Below are 19920 nucleotides of genomic sequence, written 5' to 3'. Positions count from 1 at the left end.
CATGTCCATAATTTTAAAAGGGCACCCCATACTAAAATGTGAAAAACAGTTCTAATAGTTTTATATAATGCAGCAACATCCAGACATGTAGGGCAGCCAACATTAGAGGAGATTTATTCTTCCAACACAAATACACTTGTGCACACTGGTTCCGATGTTTCTCCTCTCCCTCAGTTGTTCTCCATCACTGAGCTAATGTGACCCCAGCACAGATGGCGAGGGACAGGGGAGGGTCAAAGTAGGATGATGTGCAGGCAGCCAACGTCCTCCTCATCAACTGATGATGTAATTGATTGTCAGGAAGCCAGCAGCTAGAACATGGGTGGCAATCTGGCGGCCCTCCAGTTGTTGCCAAACTATAAGTCCCATGAGGCATCGCAAGATTGACTAGTTACAAGCATGACTCCCAAATGCAGAGGCATGATGGGACTTGTAGTTTCGCAACAACTGTAGGGCCACCAGTTTGACACTTCTGCTCTAGAGCATGGGTACTTGACCTTTCTGAGACCAGGGCCCAGTAAATTCTTCCAAAATCTCCCATGCCCCAACAATGAAGAATAAAATTTACACTCACACAATCAAAGTGTGGGAATGTGAAACATGGATTGAAATGCTGGACGGAGCTGGGTATCACTGTAGGGAAAGATGGGGGTTGCGAAGTGGGTGGGTGGGGACTTTTTAGCGGACTTTATGGCTTTGTAGGGGATGAGATTTCTGGAAAAGGCTGGGAGAACACCTTTGGAGGTTGGAGGCATTATGGAAGGTTGGGGTTAGGGGCACTGTGAAGGCTGAGGGTTGGGGGCTCTTCAGCAGATATGGTGGCTCAGTAGAGGATAAGGTTTCTGGAGGGTTCTGGGGAACCCGTCTCCAGGACTTCTCCAGAGCCTCCCCCATCCTCTGGAACTCTCTACCCCAATTTATCAGACTATCGCCTTCTCTGCTTACTTTTAGGCGATCTCTGAAAACCTGTCTCTTCAGGTAAGCCTATCCTGCCCTCAGCTAATAAAGGAATCTTCTATTCCCCCTACCAGTCCCTCCCCCACAGTTATTTCCTTTTGTACCACTAGCCCCTCCTTCTTAGATTGTAAGCACCAAGGAGCAGAGCCCTCCTAACCCTCTTGTATTGAACTGTATTGTTGCTGTATTGTCTCCCGTTATATTGTAAAGCGCTGAGCAAACTGTTGGTGCTATATAAATCCTGTATAATAATAATATATAAATCCTGTATAATAATAATATATAAATCCTGTATAATAATAATAACACCCTTTAGAGGTTGGAGGCACTATGGAGGGTTGGAGGCTCTGTAGCACACTGAAGGGCTCTGTGGAAGCTTGGGCGGGGTTAGGGGAACTGGGAGGCTGAAGGCGGTGGGGACTTTTCAGCAGACATGGTGGCTCTGTAGGGAATGAGGTTTCAGAAGGGGGCTGGGGAACACTAGGAGGTTTGAGGCACTATGGAGGGTTGAAGGCCCTGCAGCACTGTAGGAGGTTGGGTGTAAGGGCATTGTGGAGGCTGAGGGCAGGGTGCTCTTCAGCAGAATTGGTGGCTTTGTAGGGGATGAGGTTTCTGGAGGGGGTTGGGGAACACTTTTGGAAGTTGGAGGCACAATGGAGAGTTAAGGCTCTGCAGCATTGTGGGAGTTGGGGATAGGGGCACTGTGGAGGCTGAGGGTTGGGGACTCTTCAGCAGAATTGGTGGCTCTGTAGGGGGTGAGGTTTCTGGAGGGGGCTTGGGAACACTCTTGGAGGTTGGAGACACTGTGGAGAGTTGGAGACTCTGAGCACACTGATGGGCACTGTGGAAGGTTGGGTGGGGGTGGGGTAGAGGCACAGTGAAGGCTGAGCGCCTGGTACTCTTCAGCAGACATGGTGGCTCTGTAGGGCATGAGCTTTCTGGAGGGGGCTGAGGAACACTTGGAGGTTGGAGTGCTGGAGGCTCTGCAGCAGGTTGAGGGCAATGTAGTAGGTTAAGGGATCTGCAGCTGGCTGGAGGACTGTGGTTGAAAACCACTTCTCTAGTGTACTTGGCCAAAATTGATATACTATAACAGTTTTCCTGGGCCTGTCCTCCAGTTCCACTGAGAGGGTGCAGCACGCTGCTTCCATTCTTCTCTCAAGAGGAACTCAGGCTTGATGCTAGCAAAACCGCCTTGGGTAACACCAACATTTGACGTTCGGCTGCTGTGATGGACGTATCTAAATATCTAAAGTCCCATAAAAAAAAGGGGACGGGCTGCTGGATGCATTACAACCCATTTATTTTTGAATGAGCATCCTAACACAACACGTCTAAACGCACAGAAATGCTCGTTCTGCACTCTGGTGTGATTGGCTCTCACATTATGCTCTGCAGACTGTCATCCAACTGCCAGAGCCTATTGTGGGAAGTGATATTCTAGCTTTTGGGATATGTGGCTTATCACCAGGAGAGGACAGACCTTAATTTTGATTTAGGTAAAAGACACATTGCAGTGTATAGCCTGGGCCCCTGGGTGTGAGGGGTTCCACGGGTTCAGATTGAAGACTAACACCGATGCTAAATGGCTCAGCACTTCTGCACTGTGCTCAGCTTGGAGACATTGGGGGACAGATCAGGTTCAGTTTAAGGCGGAGTTCCACTCAAAAGCGGAAGCTCCACCTATTTGCCTTCTCCCCTCCTCCACTGCCATCTTTGACACCTTTTGGGGGGAGTGGGGAGCGGATACCTGGTTTTGACGGCTTATTTGCCTTCTCCCCCCCTCCACTGCCATCTTTGACACCTTTTGGGGGGGAGTGGGGAGCGGATACCTGGTTTTGACGGCTTATTTGCCTTCTCCCCCCCCCTTTACTGCCATCTTTGCCACCTTTTGGGGGGGAATGGGGAGCGGATACCTGGTTTTTGGCAGGTAACCGCTCCCACTTCCGGCTCAGTTTGCCACAGCGAAGTAGGCCAGTAGTTCGGCCCCCTCCTCCCTACCGCAGTCTCCTGGGATTTTTCACAGGTCCCAGAAGACGGCCGGACTAATTAGGAGGCGCAGCGCGATTCACGCATGCGCAATGGTCACCAGGCTGTGAAGCCGCAAGCTGTCACAGCCTGGTGCCCACAGTTGAGATGCCGGCGCCATGGAGGAGAGAAGGGACGGCACGGGTGAGTACATCGCTGGACCCCGGGACAGGTAAGTGTGTGTTTATTAAAAGTAACTGTAGCGGCTGACTTTTAATAAACACAAAAACGGCTGGAACTCCGCTTTAGCTTTTGAACTACTTGAGGAAATGGCTGGTAAGCGTGATCCTATAAGAATATTCGATTATTCAGGGGAAGGCTGATATCCAAATATTACAGTACAGAGGAACACCGGTGCAGGCTGGCTGCATACATACACCACCACCATCATCCTTTTCTCACGGTGTCAGCGACCTCAGGCCAGGAGGGGTTTGGCAGCCGTGCTGGAAACATGATTCTCAGCTTTTATATAAACAGGCATTCCCGGAACACATGTTCTGCTGAGTGATTTAAAGCCTCTCTTCTGATCAGCAGCAAGTCCAGCTCCTGACTTTTCCCAAGGAATACTGAGACAGGCCTTCTAGTATGAGTGTCTCTGTAATGTGGAGAATACTCTGTTCCCAAACTTCTCTACTGTTCTTATTACAGCCAACACCAGGATATCACAACCTCACAGGGAACCCTCTATAATGTAGAAGATACTGGGCTTCTGACCTTTTCTCTACCTTTCTGATTACCTCCAACATCAAGATATCATAACCTCACAAGAAACCCTCCATAATGTTAAGCAGGGGTCTCCAAAGCTTTCTAACAAGGGGTTGGTTTACTGTCTTTCAGACTTTAGGGGGGCTGGACTGTGGCCATTGGGAGCAGAAATTGTCCTGGTGGTAGTGGGAGTAAGCAGTGCATCTTTGGTCTTCGGGAAAGGAATAGTGCCCCATCATTGGTGTCAATGGTAGGAATAGTGCCCCATCATTGGTGTCAATGGGAGGAATAGTGCCCCATCATTGGTGTCAATGGGAGGAATAGTGTCCCATCATTGGTGTCAATGGGAGGAATTGCGGCCCATCATTGGTGTCAATGGGAGGAATAGTGCCCCATCATTGGTGTCAATGGGAGGAATAGCGTCCCATCATTGGTGTCAATGGGAGGAATAGCGCCCCATCATTGGTGTCAATGGGAGGAATAGTGCCCCATCATTGGTGTCAATGGGAGGAATAGTGCCCCATCATTGGTGTCAATGGGAGGAATAGCGCCCCATCATTGGTGTCAATGGGAGGAATAGCACCCCATCATTGGTGTCAATGGGAGGAATAGCACCCCATCATTGGTGTCAATGGGAGGAATAGCACCCCATCATTGGTGTCAATGGGAGGAATAGCGGCCCATCATTGGTGTCGATGGGAGAAATAGTGCTTCATCATTGGTGTCGATGGGAGAAATAGTGCTTCATCATTGGTGTCAGTGGGAGAAATAATGCCCCATTGTTGGTTTCAGTAGGAGGAACAGTTTTTGGTGTCATTGGGAGGAATGATGTCCACTGTTGGTGTCATTGGGAGGAATGATGTCCACTGTTTATGTCAGTGGGAGAAATTGTGCCCCGTTGGTGACATATAGATTGACACCCGGTTCACACCTATGCGGCCATGCGGGCACGAGAGCCCATTTATTTGAATGGACTCCCGTGCCCGTGACACGCAGGGAAGAAGTCCCTGAACTTCTTTGGAAAACGCAGCCCGCACGGGAACCTCGGTTCTCAGTACGGTTTCTTTTTCCAGTGCAGGCGGTGTGCCATTAGAAGTAATGGCACCCGCCCGCGGGTCCGCATTTCTCTTTGCGGATTTTCGTGCAGATCCGCAGCGGCACCACCCGCACAGATGTGAACCAAGGGTGAATACAATTATATCTATAATTGTGTGGATATTACGGGTATTATTATTATATGGATAATCACAAAGTATGGTATATTGTTATTATTGTGTGGATGTAAAATGTGATATCACAGTTGTGGGTGTAATCACAAACGTACAGAAGGCCAGGGGCAGAGTACTTTCTAGCATATGGAGGGTCACGTTGGAGAGTGTGATATCCTGAAGATGGGTGTAACCAGAAAGGTAGAGAGGAGGTCAGGAGCAGAGCATTTCTACCTCATGGAAGATCATATTGGAGGTGTGATATCCTGGTGGCGGATGTAATCAGAAAGATAGAGAGGAGGTCAGGAGCAGAGCATTTCTATTTTATGGAAGGTCATATTGGAGGTGTAATATTCTGGTGTTGGATGTACCCAGAACTGTAGAGAGGAGGTCAGTAGCAGAGTATTTCTACTTTATGAAGGGTCATATTGGAGGTGTGATATCCTGGTGGTTGATGTACCCAGAACGGTAGAGAGGTCAGGAGCAGAGCATTTCTACCTCATGGAAGGTCATGTTAGAGGTGTGATATTCTGGTGGTGGATGTAATCAGAAAGGTAGAGAGGAGGTCAGGAGCAGAGCATTTCTACCTCATGGAAGGTCATGTTGGAGGTGTGATATCTTGGTGGTGGATGTAATCAGAAAGGTAGAGAGGAGGTCAGGAGCAGAGCATTTCTACCTCATGGAAGGTCATGTTGGAGGTGTGATATCCTGGTGGTGGATGTAATCAGAAAGGTAGAGAGGAGGTCAGGAGCAGAGCATTTCTACTTTATGGAAGGTCATATTGGAGGTATGATATCCTGATGATGGGTGTAATCAGAAAGGTAGAGAGGAGGTCAGCAGCAGAGCATTTCTACCTCATGGAAGGTCATGTTGGAGGTGTGATATCCTGGTGGTGGATGTAATCAGAAAGGTAGAGAGGAGGTCAGGAGCAGAGCATTTCTACTTTATGGAAGGTCATATTGGAGGTATGATATCCTGATGATGGGTGTAATCAGAAAGGTAGAGAGGAGGTCAGGAGCAGAGCATTTCTACCTCATGGAAGGTCATGTTGGAGGTGTGATATCCTGGTGGTGGATGTAATCAGAAAGGTAGAGAGGAGGTCAGGAGCAGAGCATTTCTACCTCATGGAAGGTCATGTTGGAGGTGTGATATCCTGGTGGTGGATGTAATCAGAAAGGTAGAGAGGAGGTCAGGAGCAGAGCATTTCTACCTCATGGAAGGTCATACTGGAGGTGTGATGTCCTGGTGGTGGATGTAATCAGAAAGGTAGAAAGAAGGTCAGGAGCAGAGTATTTTCTACCTTATGGGGGAGGGGTGGTATGCTGATGGTGGAAAGATAGGGACTGCAGAGACCCTCTCCACTGTTGGTCCCTTAAAAAAAAGGATTCCACATATCATAAATTCTGCTTTATCATCCACAGATGGAAATCCCTTCTTCCAGCATAATAAACCGCTACATCGCGTGCCAGGGCCCCCTGCCCAATACCTGTCCGGACTTCTGGCAGATGACGTGGGAGCAGGGCTCCTCCATGGTGGTGATGCTGACCACACAGGTGGAACGTGGAAGGGTAGGTCAAAAGCCACAATATTTGTTTGTAACACATTTTCAGTATAGTTGCAGTGTTATTTCTATGTACGTTGTGCATTAAGACAAAGAAATTACTGTTTCTTCCACTGGGCAACCCAGCTCCACATCCACGTCTGGAGCGCTGCAGACCCACGACCGTTCCCAGTTGGGATGGCAATACCATTCAAAAAAGGAGATCTGTGGACAGATGTCCAAAACACTAAAGCAGATGTAAAAAAAAATCTGCCTATGCATATAAGGGGTGCCCGTAGAATAACAATAAACTGTGCAGCGTTGAATAATTGCTTTCCTATGGGTGTAGGCCATCTAGTTACCTCCCAAAGCCTGGTCAAAGATGGCATTATCCTGTTCTGCCTTGTTGCTAGGAGGTTGCTAAGACACTCACAGCCGTTACTGCTCACCCTCAACACCACAGGAGCGAACTGTCAAGCCTCTGCACATTTGCTGTTCTTTATTTCCTCCATTGCAGCATCGCCGAGCTCAAAACTGCTGCAACGAGGGATAGAGAGCTCATGGAAGGGGTTTGAATTAGATAAAGAGCTTCATTCTATGATGGTGGGAGTGAGCACTAGCGGCTAAGAGTGCCTTGGAAACGTCCTAGCAACAAGGCAGAACTGGGGTGGTGGGTGGTTTCATCTCTGGGAATTTTTCGGCCAGACTTCGAGAGGTACTTAAATGGCCTACACCTACAGCAAGGGCATTATCCAACTTTGGTCAAAGCTGCCCAGATTGTCTTTTCTACAGGCACCACTTACCTGCATAGGCAGTTTGTCTTTGTAAAAGTTAACCAACCCATTAAGCATCCATGCTACAAACCAGTAATGATACCAGATCACATCAAGCATCAGGTTGACTTGCTAGCAACGTTGATTTATGTTTTCGATACTTAAATAATCCTCGAATGTTTCTGAATATCCTTCAATAGACCACCGTCTTCTGTTTTAATCCGGTTATATACTTTCCTCATATTGGGCAAAGTTTTAGGTCCGCTGTATGTAGTTTTCCTGCTTTTCCCCCTCTGCTTCCCCTGATCTGCCATCAGAATTCCTTGAATCCCTATGTAAAGTTCATCTTTCTGAAAGACCGAGCATGCACAAGGCTTAATAGGCTCCTCCCCTATCTCATGTAGAGGCAGCAAGGGTCGTGTGCCCCCTTACCTGAAAGTATAGGGTAAGTTAACTGACTGAAAATATGACAACCTTTCTCCAGATAATGGAGTTACAACATCATACAAAGACGTTGTAGACAATTGAGCTCTTCCAACCTTATGGTTACAGCTTGGGGAAGGCCCCTGTGTACAAAGCCAGCTTCATAAAGACATGGTTTGACCAGTTTGGTGTGGAGGAACTCGAGTATCCTGCATAGAGCCCTGACCTCAACCACACTGAACACCTTTGGGATGAATTGGAACTCCGATGATGAACCAGATCTTCTCATCCACCATTAGTAGCTCACCTTACAAATGTTCTTTTGGCTGATTGGACACAAATTCCACACAGACATACTCCAACATTTTGTAGGAAACCTTTCTAGAAGAATAAAGCTAGCTTCATAAAGACATAGTTTGGTGTGGTGAACTTGAGTGTCCTGCACAGAGCCCTGAGAACCCTACAGAACACCTTTGAGATGAATTTGAACTCTAATTGCGAGCCAGGTCTTCTCAATGAACATCACCATAAAGACATGGTTTGACCAGTTTGGTGTGGAGGAACTCGAGTGTCCTGCACAGGTCCTGACCTTAACCCTACTGAACACCTTTGGACTGATATGGAACTCCGATGCTAAGTCAGTTCTTTTCATCCAACATCAGTACCTGAACTCACAGATTTTCTTTTGGTTTATTGAACACAAATTCTCACTGATGAACTCCAAAATTTGTGTAGTGCCAGCTCCATAAAGACCTAGTTTGATGGGTTTGGTGTGGAGGAACTTGAGTGTCTTCCACAGTCATGACCTCAGCCGTACTGAACACCTTTGAGATGAGTTGGAATGCTGATTGTGAGCAGGGGCGGACTGACCATTTGGAAACTCGGGCACTGCCCGAGGACCTGGGGTCAGTAGGGGGCCCACTGAGATGCCCCTGGTACCTTTTTCATAGGCTTTTTTGAGTTTGGGCAAGGACACAGGGGCCCAATGATCCCCCATTGCCCGGGGGCCCCAGGAGTTGTCAGTCCGCCCCTGATTGTGAGCCACGTTTTCTCATCCAACATCAGTACCTGACCTCACAAATGGGCACAAAATCCCACAGACATCCCCCAAAATCTCGTGTAATATTTAATGATCCTGGTTTTGGAATTACCGCCTACAGGTGTGATGGTCGGGTATCCACAAACATTTGGCTATATAGTGTGTTTTTCTCAGCTTGGAGTGGAAGGTGAGTACAGGTGGATTACAGCACATGTCTAGTACAGGCAATGCCCAGATTCACTTTAATTGCCCCAACCCCCCGATCGTTTTGCTCTTGTTGTGTCCATGCCCTGCCCACTCAGGTGTCAGCCATAACTTTGCATATGGAGGACAAGAAAGGCTTCTTCATTGTTCCACAATGTTCTTTATTGTTATGTTCTTTATTATGTGATTTTATTATTCCTTCTACCCAGTAATTACACAAAGATATTCCTTTTTCAGGTAAAGTGCCACCAGTACTGGCCGGAGCCCATAGGGAGCTCTGAATTCGGCAATTTCCAAATAACCTGCCACTCGGAAGTAGGAAACCCAGCGTATGTTTTCCGAGAGATGACACTGACAAACTTGGAGGTGAGTCTTTGTTATTTAAAGAACACTTGTGCCCTTGGGGTATGTTTGGCACTGCCTTAAGCATGCTAAAGCCAGCTAAAAGCTTTTTTAAAGCTACAGCCAGCAAATCCCATAGGATGACTGGGAGAAACAGAGCACATTTGTCATATTTCCTTATTTCTTGCAGAAATACATAGACTGTTCTCTATATATAAATCCATGATTATCATTTACAAGTCAACCTGAGCCCTGATTTCACTGCACACTGTAAACTTCTCACAGGGTGCATTAGAAGTTGCAGCAAGGCAGATGGAGCCCGCCTCATTTCCCGGCTGGAGGACATCCAGCATCATCTAGCGCTTTCTGCTCCAGCCTGTCTGTCCCTCACCTGCCCCTTTTATATTAAGCACTTTAGGTCAGCCTTTCTCAACCAGGGTGCCTTGAGGCTTCTTCAGGGGTGCCTTGAGGCTTCTTCAGCGTTGCCTTGAGGCTTCTTCAGCGTTGCCTTGACGTTTCTTCAGCGTTGCCTTGACGTTTCTTCAGCGTTGCCTTGACGTTTCTTCAGCGTTGCCTTGAGGCTTCTTCAGCGTTGCCTTGAGGTTTCTTCAGCGTTGCCTTGACGTTTCTTCAGCGTTGCCTTGAGGTTTCTTCAGCGTTGCCTTGAGGTTTCTTCAGCGTTGCCTTGAGGTTTCTTCAGCGTTGCCTTGAGGTTTCTTCAGGGGTGCCTTGAGGTTTCTTCAGGGGTGCCTTGAGGTTTCTTCAGGGGTGCCTTGGCAAAATGTCTAAAAATTGCATAAAAACTTGTATACAAGCCATTAAGTGGAACAAGCCGGCCTTTTAGTTACACAAAGCCACCAGTTATCAGTGTGCAACATTACGACCCTCTAGCCGCCAGCATCCTGACAACCAATGACATCAGTTGATAAGGAGAATGTCAGCTGCCTGCACAACATCCTAGTTTGACCCTCCCCTGCCTCCCCCCATCAGTGCTGGGGTCACATTAGCTCAGTGATGGAGAAAAACGGAGGGAGAAGAGAAACACGGGAATACTAGTCAGTACCAGTGTGCAAAAGTGTATTTGCTTTGGAAGGATAAATCACCTCTGTTTGGTGTCCTACATGTGTGGATGTTGCTGCATTATATAAAACTATTAGAATTGTTTTTCACATTTTAGAATGGGGTGTCTCGGGACTGTTCATCATTTTAAAGGGTGCCTCGGGACTGTCCATCATTTTAAAGGGTGCCTTGTCTGAAAAAAGGTTGAGAAACACTGCTTTAGGTCATTGAGGCTCAGTATCTTGTGTTGGTGTTTCCTTGGGTAATTATACACATACAGTCTGCCCTGGAATGCCCTCACCTCCAGACTGTCACCCTCCCGTCAAGGCTTTTTTTTATATTTGCATACCTCCTCCCAAGAGCCAACCCACTGCTTGCATCAGGGCTGAGGGTTCTTGGGAGGAGTACTGAGGCAGGGTGCTATGATGTTTCCAAAAGCTATGTACTGCACCCTGCCGTCTCCTTCCACCAGTCATAGTTTACCACTGTTGCATAGAGAAGCACAGAGACCCGGTTATGATGTCACTGGGTCTAACATAACGTATATAATAAAAACAGAAACGTTTTATTTAAAATTGTTCTTGCATGTTAGTGCAGGGGGAGGTGGCAACATATAAGCTGAATATAAACTTCGGCTATATCCATGTATCTTTCTGTGTTTCTCTAATCCAGAAAACCGAGAGCCGTCCTCTCACACAGATCCAGTACACGGCCTGGCCGGATCATGGCGTCCCAGACGATTCCAGTGACTTCCTGGATTTTGTGTGCCTTGTAAGGCAGAAGAGAGCCAACCACGATGAGCCAGTGGTGGTACACTGCAGGTATTGTGATTGGAGTCCTGCGACGAATCTGCTCAGCAGAGCTTGCCAGATAGCGGCTTTGTATTTGCCAAAAGCTATGCTGGGTTTGTATATTAGGAGGACCGAGGTCTGGGTACAAAATACAGCCAGTCAGAGAATGCAGGGCAGTCTGAATAATGAACTGTTGTCAGAGAGTGATAGAGCACTGCCACCTGCTGGTTAGAGGGATAACTGAATGTCTCTGATCTCAACACAAGAAGACTGCGCAAGCCGGGATTTTATTTATTCCTAAATTATCTGGGGTAAGGTGTAATACAGAGCTGAGTCTAGGAATATTATCAGGGGTAAGGTATAGTACAGAGGTAGTCCAGGAATATTATCGGGGGTAAGGTATAGTACAGAGGTGAGTCCAGGAATATTATCGGGGGTAAGGTATAGTACAGAGGTGAGTCCAGGAATATTATCGGGGGTAAGGTATAGTACTGGGGTGAGTCCAGGAATATTATCAGGGGTAAGGTATAGTACAGAGGTGAGTCCAGGAATATTATCGGGGGTAAGGTATAGTACTGAGGTGAGTCCAGGAATATTATCGGGGGTAAGGTATAGTACAGAGGTGAGTCCAGGAATATTATCAGGGGTAAGGTATAGTACAGAGGTGAGTCCAGGAATATTATCGGGGGTAAGGTATAGTACAGAGGTAGTCCAGGAATATAATCAGGGGTAAGGTATAGTACAGAGGTAGTCCAGGAATATTATCAGGGGTAAGGTATAGTACAGAGGTAGTCCAGGAATATAATCAGGGGTAAGGTATAGTACAGAGGTAGTCCAGGAATATAATCAGGGGTAAGGTATAGTACAGAGGTGAGTCCAGGAATATAATCAGGGGTAAGGTATAGTACAGAGGTGAGTCCAGGAATATTATCAGGGGTAAGGTATAGTACAGGGGTGAGTCTAGGAATATCATCAGGGGTAAGGTATAGTACAGAGATGAGTCCAGGAATATAATCAGGGGTAAGGTATAGTACAGAGATAGTCCAGGAATATAATCAGGGGTAAGGTATAGTACAGGGGTGAGTCCAGGAATATTATCGGGGGTAAGGCATAGTACAGAGGTGAGTCCAGGAATATAATCAGGGGTAAGGTATAGTACAGAGGTAGTCCAGGAATATTATCAGGGGTAAGGTATAGTACAGGGGTGAGTCCAGGAATATTATCGGGGGTAAGGTATAGTACCGGGGTGAGTCCAGGAATATTATCGGGGGTAAGGTATAGTACAGAGGTAGTCCAGGAATATAATCAGGGGTAAGGTATAGTACAGAGGTAGTCCAGGAATATAATCAGGGGTAAGGTATAGTACAGAGGTGAGTCCAGGAATATTATCAGGGGTAAGGTATAGTACAGAGGTAGTCCAGGAATATAATCAGGGGTAAGGTATAGTACAGAGGTAGTCCAGGAATATAATCAGGGGTAAGGTATAGTACAGAGGTGAGTCCAGGAATATTATCAGGGGTAAGGTATAGTACAGAGGTAGTCCAGGAATATAATCAGGGGTAAGGTATAGTACAGAGGTAGTCCAGGAATATAATCAGGGGTAAGGTATAGTACAGAGGTGAGTCCAGGAATATTATCGGGGGTAAGGTATAGTACAGAGGTGAGTCCAGGAATATTATCGGGGGTAAGGTATAGTACTGGGGTGAGTCCAGGAATATTATCAGGGGTAAGGTATAGTACAGAGGTGAGTCCAGGAATATTATCGGGGGTAAGGTATAGTACTGAGGTGAGTCCAGGAATATTATCGGGGGTAAGGTATAGTACAGAGGTAGTCCAGGAATATAATCAGGGGTAAGGTATAGTACAGAGGTGAGTCCAGGAATATTATCAGGGGTAAGGTATAGTACAGAGGTAGTCCAGGAATATAATCAGGGGTAAGGTATAGTACAGAGGTGAGTCCAGGAATATTATCGGGGGTAAGGTATAGTACAGAGGTAGTCCAGGAATATAATCAGGGGTAAGGTATAGTACAGAGGTAGTCCAGGAATATTATCAGGGGTAAGGTATAGTACAGAGGTAGTCCAGGAATATAATCAGGGGTAAGGTATAGTACAGAGGTAGTCCAGGAATATAATCAGGGGTAAGGTATAGTACAGGGGTGAGTCTAGGAATATCATCAGGGGTAAGGTATAGTACAGAGATGAGTCCAGGAATATTATCAGGGGTAAGGTATAGTACAGAGGTGAGTCCAGGAATATTATCAGGGGTAAGGTATAGTACAGAGGTGAGTCCAGGAATATTATCAGGGGTAAGGTATAGTACAGGGGTGAGTCTAGGAATATCATCAGGGGTAAGGTATAGTACAGAGATGAGTCCAGGAATATAATCAGGGGTAAGGTATAGTACAGAGATAGTCCAGGAATATTATCGGGGGTAAGGTATAGTACAGAGATGAGTCCAGGAATATAATCAGGGGTAAGGTATAGTACAGGGGTGAGTCCAGGAATATTATCGGGGGTAAGGCATAGTACAGAGGTGAGTCCAGGAATATAATCAGGGGTAAGGTATAGTACAGAGGTAGTCCAGGAATATTATCGGGGGTAAGGTATAGTACAGAGATGAGTCCAGGAATATAATCAGGGGTAAGGTATAGTACAGGGGTGAGTCCAGGAATATAATCAGGGGTAAGGTATAGTACAGGGGTGAGTCCAGGAATATTATCAGGGGTAAGGTATAGTACAGAGGTAGTCCAGGAATATAATCAGGGGTAAGGTATAGTACAGAGGTGAGTCCAGGAATATTATCAGGGGTAAGGTATAGTACAGAGGTAGTCCAGGAATATAATCAGGGGTAAGGTATAGTACAGGGGTGAGTCTAGGAATATCATCAGGGGTAAGGTATAGTACAGAGATGAGTCCAGGAATATAATCAGGGGTAAGGTATAGTACAGAGATAGTCCAGGAATATTATCGGGGGTAAGGTATAGTACAGAGATGAGTCCAGGAATATAATCAGGGGTAAGGTATAGTACAGGGGTGAGTCCAGGAATATTATCGGGGGTAAGGCATAGTACAGAGGTGAGTCCAGGAATATAATCAGGGGTAAGGTATAGTACAGAGGTAGTCCAGGAATATTATCAGGGGTAAGGTATAGTACAGGGGTGAGTCCAGGAATATTATCGGGGGTAAGGTATAGTACCGGGGTGAGTCCAGGAATATTATCGGGGGTAAGGTATAGTACAGAGGTAGTCCAGGAATATAATCAGGGGTAAGGTATAGTACAGAGGTAGTCCAGGAATATAATCAGGGGTAAGGTATAGTACAGAGGTGAGTCCAGGAATATTATCAGGGGTAAGGTATAGTACAGAGGTGAGTCCAGGAAAATTATCAGGGGTAAGGTATAGTACAGAGGTGAGTCCAGGAATATAATCAGGGGTAAGGTATAGTACAGGGGTGAGTCCAGGAATATTATCAGGGGTAAGGTATAGTACAGAGGTGAGTCCAGGAATATAATCAGAGGTAAGGTATAGTACAGAGGTAGTCCAGGAATATTATCGGGGGTAAGGTATAGTACAGAGATGAGTCCAGGAATATAATCAGGGGTAAGGTATAGTACAGGGGTGAGTCCAGGAATATAATCAGGGGTAAGGTATAGTACAGGGGTGAGTCCAGGAATATTATCAGGGGTAAGGTATAGTACAGAGGTAGTCCAGGAATATAATCAGGGGTAAGGTATAGTACAGAGGTGAGTCCAGGAATATTATCAGGGGTAAGGTATAGTACAGAGGTAGTCCAGGAATATAATCAGGGGTAAGGTATAGTACAGGGGTGAGTCCAGGAATATAATCAGGGGTAAGGTATAGTACAGAGGTAGTCTAGGAATATTATCGGGGGTAAGGTATAGTACAGAGGTAGTCTAGGAATATTATCGGGGGTAAGGTATAGTACAGAGGTAGTCCAGGAATATAATCGGGTAAGGTATAGTACAGAGGTAGTCCAGCAATATAATCAGGAGTAAGGTATAGTACAGAGGTGAGTCCAGGAATATTATCGGGAGTAAGGTATAGTACAGGGGTGAGTCCAGGAATATTATCAGGGGTAAGGTATAGTACAGAGGTGAGTCCAGGAATATAATCAGGGGTAAGGTATAGTACAGGGGTGAGTCCAGGAATATAATCAGGGGTAAGGTATAGTACAGGGGTGAGTCCAGGAATATAATCAGGGGTAAGGTATAGTACAGAGGTGAGTCCAGGAATATAATCAGGGGTAAGGTATAGTACAGGGGTGAGTCCAGGAATATTATCAGGGGTAAGGTATAGTACAGAGGTAGTCCAGGAATATAATCAGGGGTAAGGTATAGTACAGGGGTGAGTCCAGGAATATTATCAGGGGTAAGGTATAGTACAGAGGTAGTCTAGGAATATTATCGGGGGTAAGGTATAGTACAGAGGTAGTCTAGGAATATTATCGGGGGTAAGGTATAGTACAGAGGTAGTCCAGGAATATAATCGGGTAAGGTATAGTACAGAGGTAGTCCAGGAATATAATCAGGGGTAAGGTATAGTACAGGGGTGAGTCCAGGAATATTATCAGGGGTAAGGTATAGTACAGGGGTGAGTCCAGGAATATAATCAGGGGTAATTTATAGTACAGGGGTGAGTCCAGGAATATAATCAGGGGTAAGGTATAGTACAGAGGTGAGTCCAGGAATATTATCAGGGGTAAGGTATAGTACAGGGGTGAGTCCAGGAATATTATCAGGGGTAAGGTATAGTACAGGGGTGAGTCCAGGAATATTATCGGGGGTAAGGTTTAGTACAGGGGTGAGTCCAGGAATATTATCAGGGGTAAGGTATAGTACAGGTAGGGGTTCTATAAGTCCACAATTTCTGATATGTATGACATGCTGTAAAGTACAGTTTTTTTAGGTCCCTCTGCTCCCAGTAAAACATGGAGTGTTTCTATCCTCTTGGAATGAATTTCTCTTTAATTAAAATTCATTCTTTTTCTTTCTCTCACTCTCTTTCTCTTCAATACTTCCATCCACTGACCCAACTTCATTACAGGATACACGTTCGTTTACTTCTGTATTATACAGAAACAACTGTGGCATGGATAATTGGCGGTACAGATATACTGCATAACATACATCCTATTCTTCCTCTGCAGTGCTGGGATTGGTCGAACAGGCGTTCTTATCACCATGGAGACGGCGATGTGTCTGATGGAGTGTAACCAGGCTGTGTACCCGCTAGACATCGTACGAACAATGAGAGACCAGCGGGCTATGATGATTCAGACTCCGGTAACTTCTTGTAGAAATGACAATGCTTTGAACTGGAGCCTAGCACAGTGCGGTCACGGGGTCATCTTTTAACTAATAGTGACCGCACTTCTTACTGATCTTTCTGCTGCACCAAATTTGGCATCACTATTTAACGCTTCTGTGCAGCAGCAGTGAGGATGATCTTCAGCGCACTTACCACGTCACACATACGTGTCAATGGGCAGTTGACAAACATGCGGTTCTCAGTTCAATACAAGTGTCGCGGTCACAGAGGTCCTTGTAGTTCTCAGTGGACTACAAGTGTGTCGATCATCGCACTCAAAGTCCATTGAGACTTCCTCCTGCTGAGTAGCTGAAAGCCCATACAGAGGTACTGACAAGGAGCTGCAGGAGTCTGTGGATTACACCCGCCATCCACTGATGGTAAAAGCCGAACTTAACCTGTAACACAGCTCCCAACGTTCCTCACATAAGGGGCGATTCTCCCACCACACAGCACACTGGGGGTTATTTACTATACCTGGAGAGTGCAAAATCTGGTGCAGCTCTGCATAGAAACCAATCGGCTTCTAGGTTGTATTGCCAAAGTTTAATTGAGCAATCTGAAGTTAGAAGCTGATTGGCTCCCATGCACAGCTGCATCAGATTCTCAGGGCTCCAGTTTTAGTAAATCTACCCCACTGTTCCCAATAAATATCAAGCCATAAATATTGTGGCACATACAAAAAACAAAAAAAGTCCAGTGACATGTCGAAAAAAAACGTCCCGTGATAAAAAAACTTATATTTTCATAAATTTCTTCAGTGCCAATAATAGTCCTTCCACCATCCACCAGTGCAAAACCAACATGAACCGCACTCACCAGATAATTGGTGAGTATATCGCCTTTCAGGATTATTAACCACTTCCAGACCGGACACTTTCCCCCCCTTCCTGTCCGGACACTTTCCCCCCCTTCCTGTCCAGGGCAATTTTCAGCTTTCAGCGCTAACACACTTTGAATGACAATTGCGCGGTCATGCAACACTGTACCCAAATTAATTTTTTAAAATTTTTTTGAGACAGATAAAGCTTTATTTTGGTGGTATTTGTTCACCGCTGGGATTTTAATTTTTTTTGCTATGTAAATGAAAAAGTCCAAAAATTTTGTACAAAAGTGTTTTTTTTACAAAATTTTGCAAATAAATAATATTTCATCATACATCTTTGCCAAAATGTATTCCATTATCTTTTTAGTAAAAAAAACAAAAAACAAATTAGTTTATAACCAAACATAATTTTTAAACATTTTTTTTTACATTTTTATTTTATTTTTTTATATTATTATTTTTGATTTATTTTTATTTTTTTACATACTGTCACCCTAGCAGTAATGTCACCATGGTGACACTGTACTACTTGTGGGGGGTGATGTAGATTTATTTTTTTTTTTTTACACTGATTGCTTTTACACCCATATAGGATGTAAAAGCAATCATTTCTCTTTCTCTCTGTGTGTATTCCTGCACTCATTGAGAAGTACTGAGTGAGCTGTGATTGGTCACAGCTTGTCACATGGCACAAGGCTGTTGTGAATAGCCTTGTACCATGTGACCTCTGTGATCATTCACAGATTTCAGACGTAGTAAGCAATAATGTCACAAGTGACATCTTGCTTACTACTTTGCATATGATCACTGATTGGCCAATCAGTGATCACATGATCAGGACCTCGCACAGAGGTCCCGTCCGACGATCGGTGTTTCACTGTGTCCAGAGGACACAGCGGGCACCGGATCGCGGTGCTGCTCGCTCCCAGGGAGCGCGCACAAGCAGGGTGCGGGGAGGCCGTTCATAAATGGCCACCCGACCCTGCACTGCCACCGTCCGGCCGTTTATATGCAACGGCCGGTCGGGAAGTGGTTAAGGGCTCCTGGCCCTCCTTTTTAACCTCCAAATATTGCCTCCTCTAGAACATAGAAACCTCCTCCGATTCCTCCCCTCACCGACTCCACCAAAATTCAGGAAGAAGAAAAACCAAATAGCGTGATACCGTTATGACTTTCAATCTTAATAAACTTTAAACCAGACCACTCACATTTATAAGGATAATAACCAGCATTTTATTGTTGTAATAACGATTTTCCATAGATCTTCTAGTAAGACCCCACAGCCAGGTAACACAGCAGGATGACAGACCTCAGAAGCAGCTTCCTCCACTAGGCAAGATGGCCCCTGGAACGCACCGCTCGGCGTGCGTTCCACTTCACCGGAAATGACGTCGGACGCCGGGACGGCCAGCCGGAAATACGTCAACGCATTTCGCCCCACCCACAGGGCGTTCTCAAGACTTTCTATGGACCATCTATGGAAAATCGTTATTACAACAATAAAATGCTGGTTAATATCTTTTAAAATGTGAGTGGTCTGGTTTAAAGTTTATTAAGATTGAAAGTCATAACGGTATCACGCTATTTGGTTTTTCTTCTTCCTGAATTTTGGTGGAGTCGGTGAGCGGAGGAATCGGAGGAGGTTTCTATGTTTTAGAGGAGGCAATATTTGGAGGTTAAAAAGGGGGTCCAGGAGCCCTTAATAATCCTGAAAGGCGTTATACTCACCAATTATCTGGTGAGTGCGGTTCATGTTGGTTTTGCACTGGTGGATGGTGGAAGGACTATTATTGGCACTGAAGAAATTTATGAAAATATAAGTTTGTTTTTTTTATCACGGGACGTTTTTTTTTGGACATGTCACTGGACTTTTTTTGTTTTTTGTATGTGCCACAAATTATTTTGTTTTTTGACATTTATATATAAATTGTAATATTTTGCATTAATATTACTTATAGGTTGGGTATTTTACAGATTGCTTTCTGGTGTGTTTTGCGCTGTTTTTAGTTGAAAAATTTTTTTGGGGTTTTATGCCTATGCACAGCAGCATCTCACGTGGATAAGTGTGTCGGGAAGGAGGTCCTGGGCGCTGAGGTCTTTTTTTATTGATTTGACATAAATATTGTGGCACTGCTCCCATTATAAAAGAATCATTCAGTGATCTATAGTAAATTCATCAAAACCCAACGCAAACGAATCACAACAGATCCAAACAACTGCGCATCATTCAATTAATTATAATCAAAAAAGAAAGAAAAAGCGCCAAAAATTAAATAAATACAAAAAACCGCAGCAAACCTTAAACCTCAATCAAGGTGAATAATACAAACAAAAAATAGGAATGCGCTGTGAATTACTAAATATACATCTATAATCAAAAGGCCACATAAATAAAGTCACTTCAAAATTAGTGCACAAAAAAGCAGTGAAGTATCCAGGTGGCAAAATCAATACTCCGTGTTGAAGAGGGATATCCAAGATTGGGAGCAATACTCTGCAACAGTAGCATTAAACCAGCACCTGGGAACCTTTTATTAAACGTATCCTCCAGTCTTAGTCAAGGAGCCACACTCGGGAATAAAGAAAGAGGATGATGGTGCAGCGAGTTTAAAACATCATATTTAACCAAAAGTAAGTAAAACACTCACAAATAAGGTGTCACGCCGACACCAGCATGATAGGCAGTCAGCAATACC

The 19920-nt window shown here is 45.2% G+C and overlaps 1 protein-coding gene across 1 annotated transcript in view; it reads left to right on the top strand.

The window, feature by feature from the left end:
• Positions 1–19920, top strand: part of PTPN4 (protein tyrosine phosphatase non-receptor type 4) — a 209816-nt gene that overhangs the window by 175097 nt on the left and 14799 nt on the right. The window contains exons 23-26 of the mRNA XM_089662397.1: positions 6320–6466; positions 9115–9243; positions 10951–11099; positions 16238–16373. Coding sequence (XP_089518523.1) covers positions 6320–6466; positions 9115–9243; positions 10951–11099; positions 16238–16373 — 561 coding nt within the window. The remainder of the gene's footprint in view (positions 1–6319; positions 6467–9114; positions 9244–10950; positions 11100–16237; positions 16374–19920) is intronic.

Source organism: Staurois parvus, unplaced genomic scaffold, assembly GCF_062004578.1.
Source record: "Staurois parvus isolate SC_StPar_1 unplaced genomic scaffold, SC_StPar_1.0 ptg001466l, whole genome shotgun sequence".
NCBI lineage: Eukaryota > Metazoa > Chordata > Amphibia > Anura > Ranidae > Staurois > Staurois parvus.
This window is presented reverse-complemented; position numbering and strand designations above follow the sequence as displayed.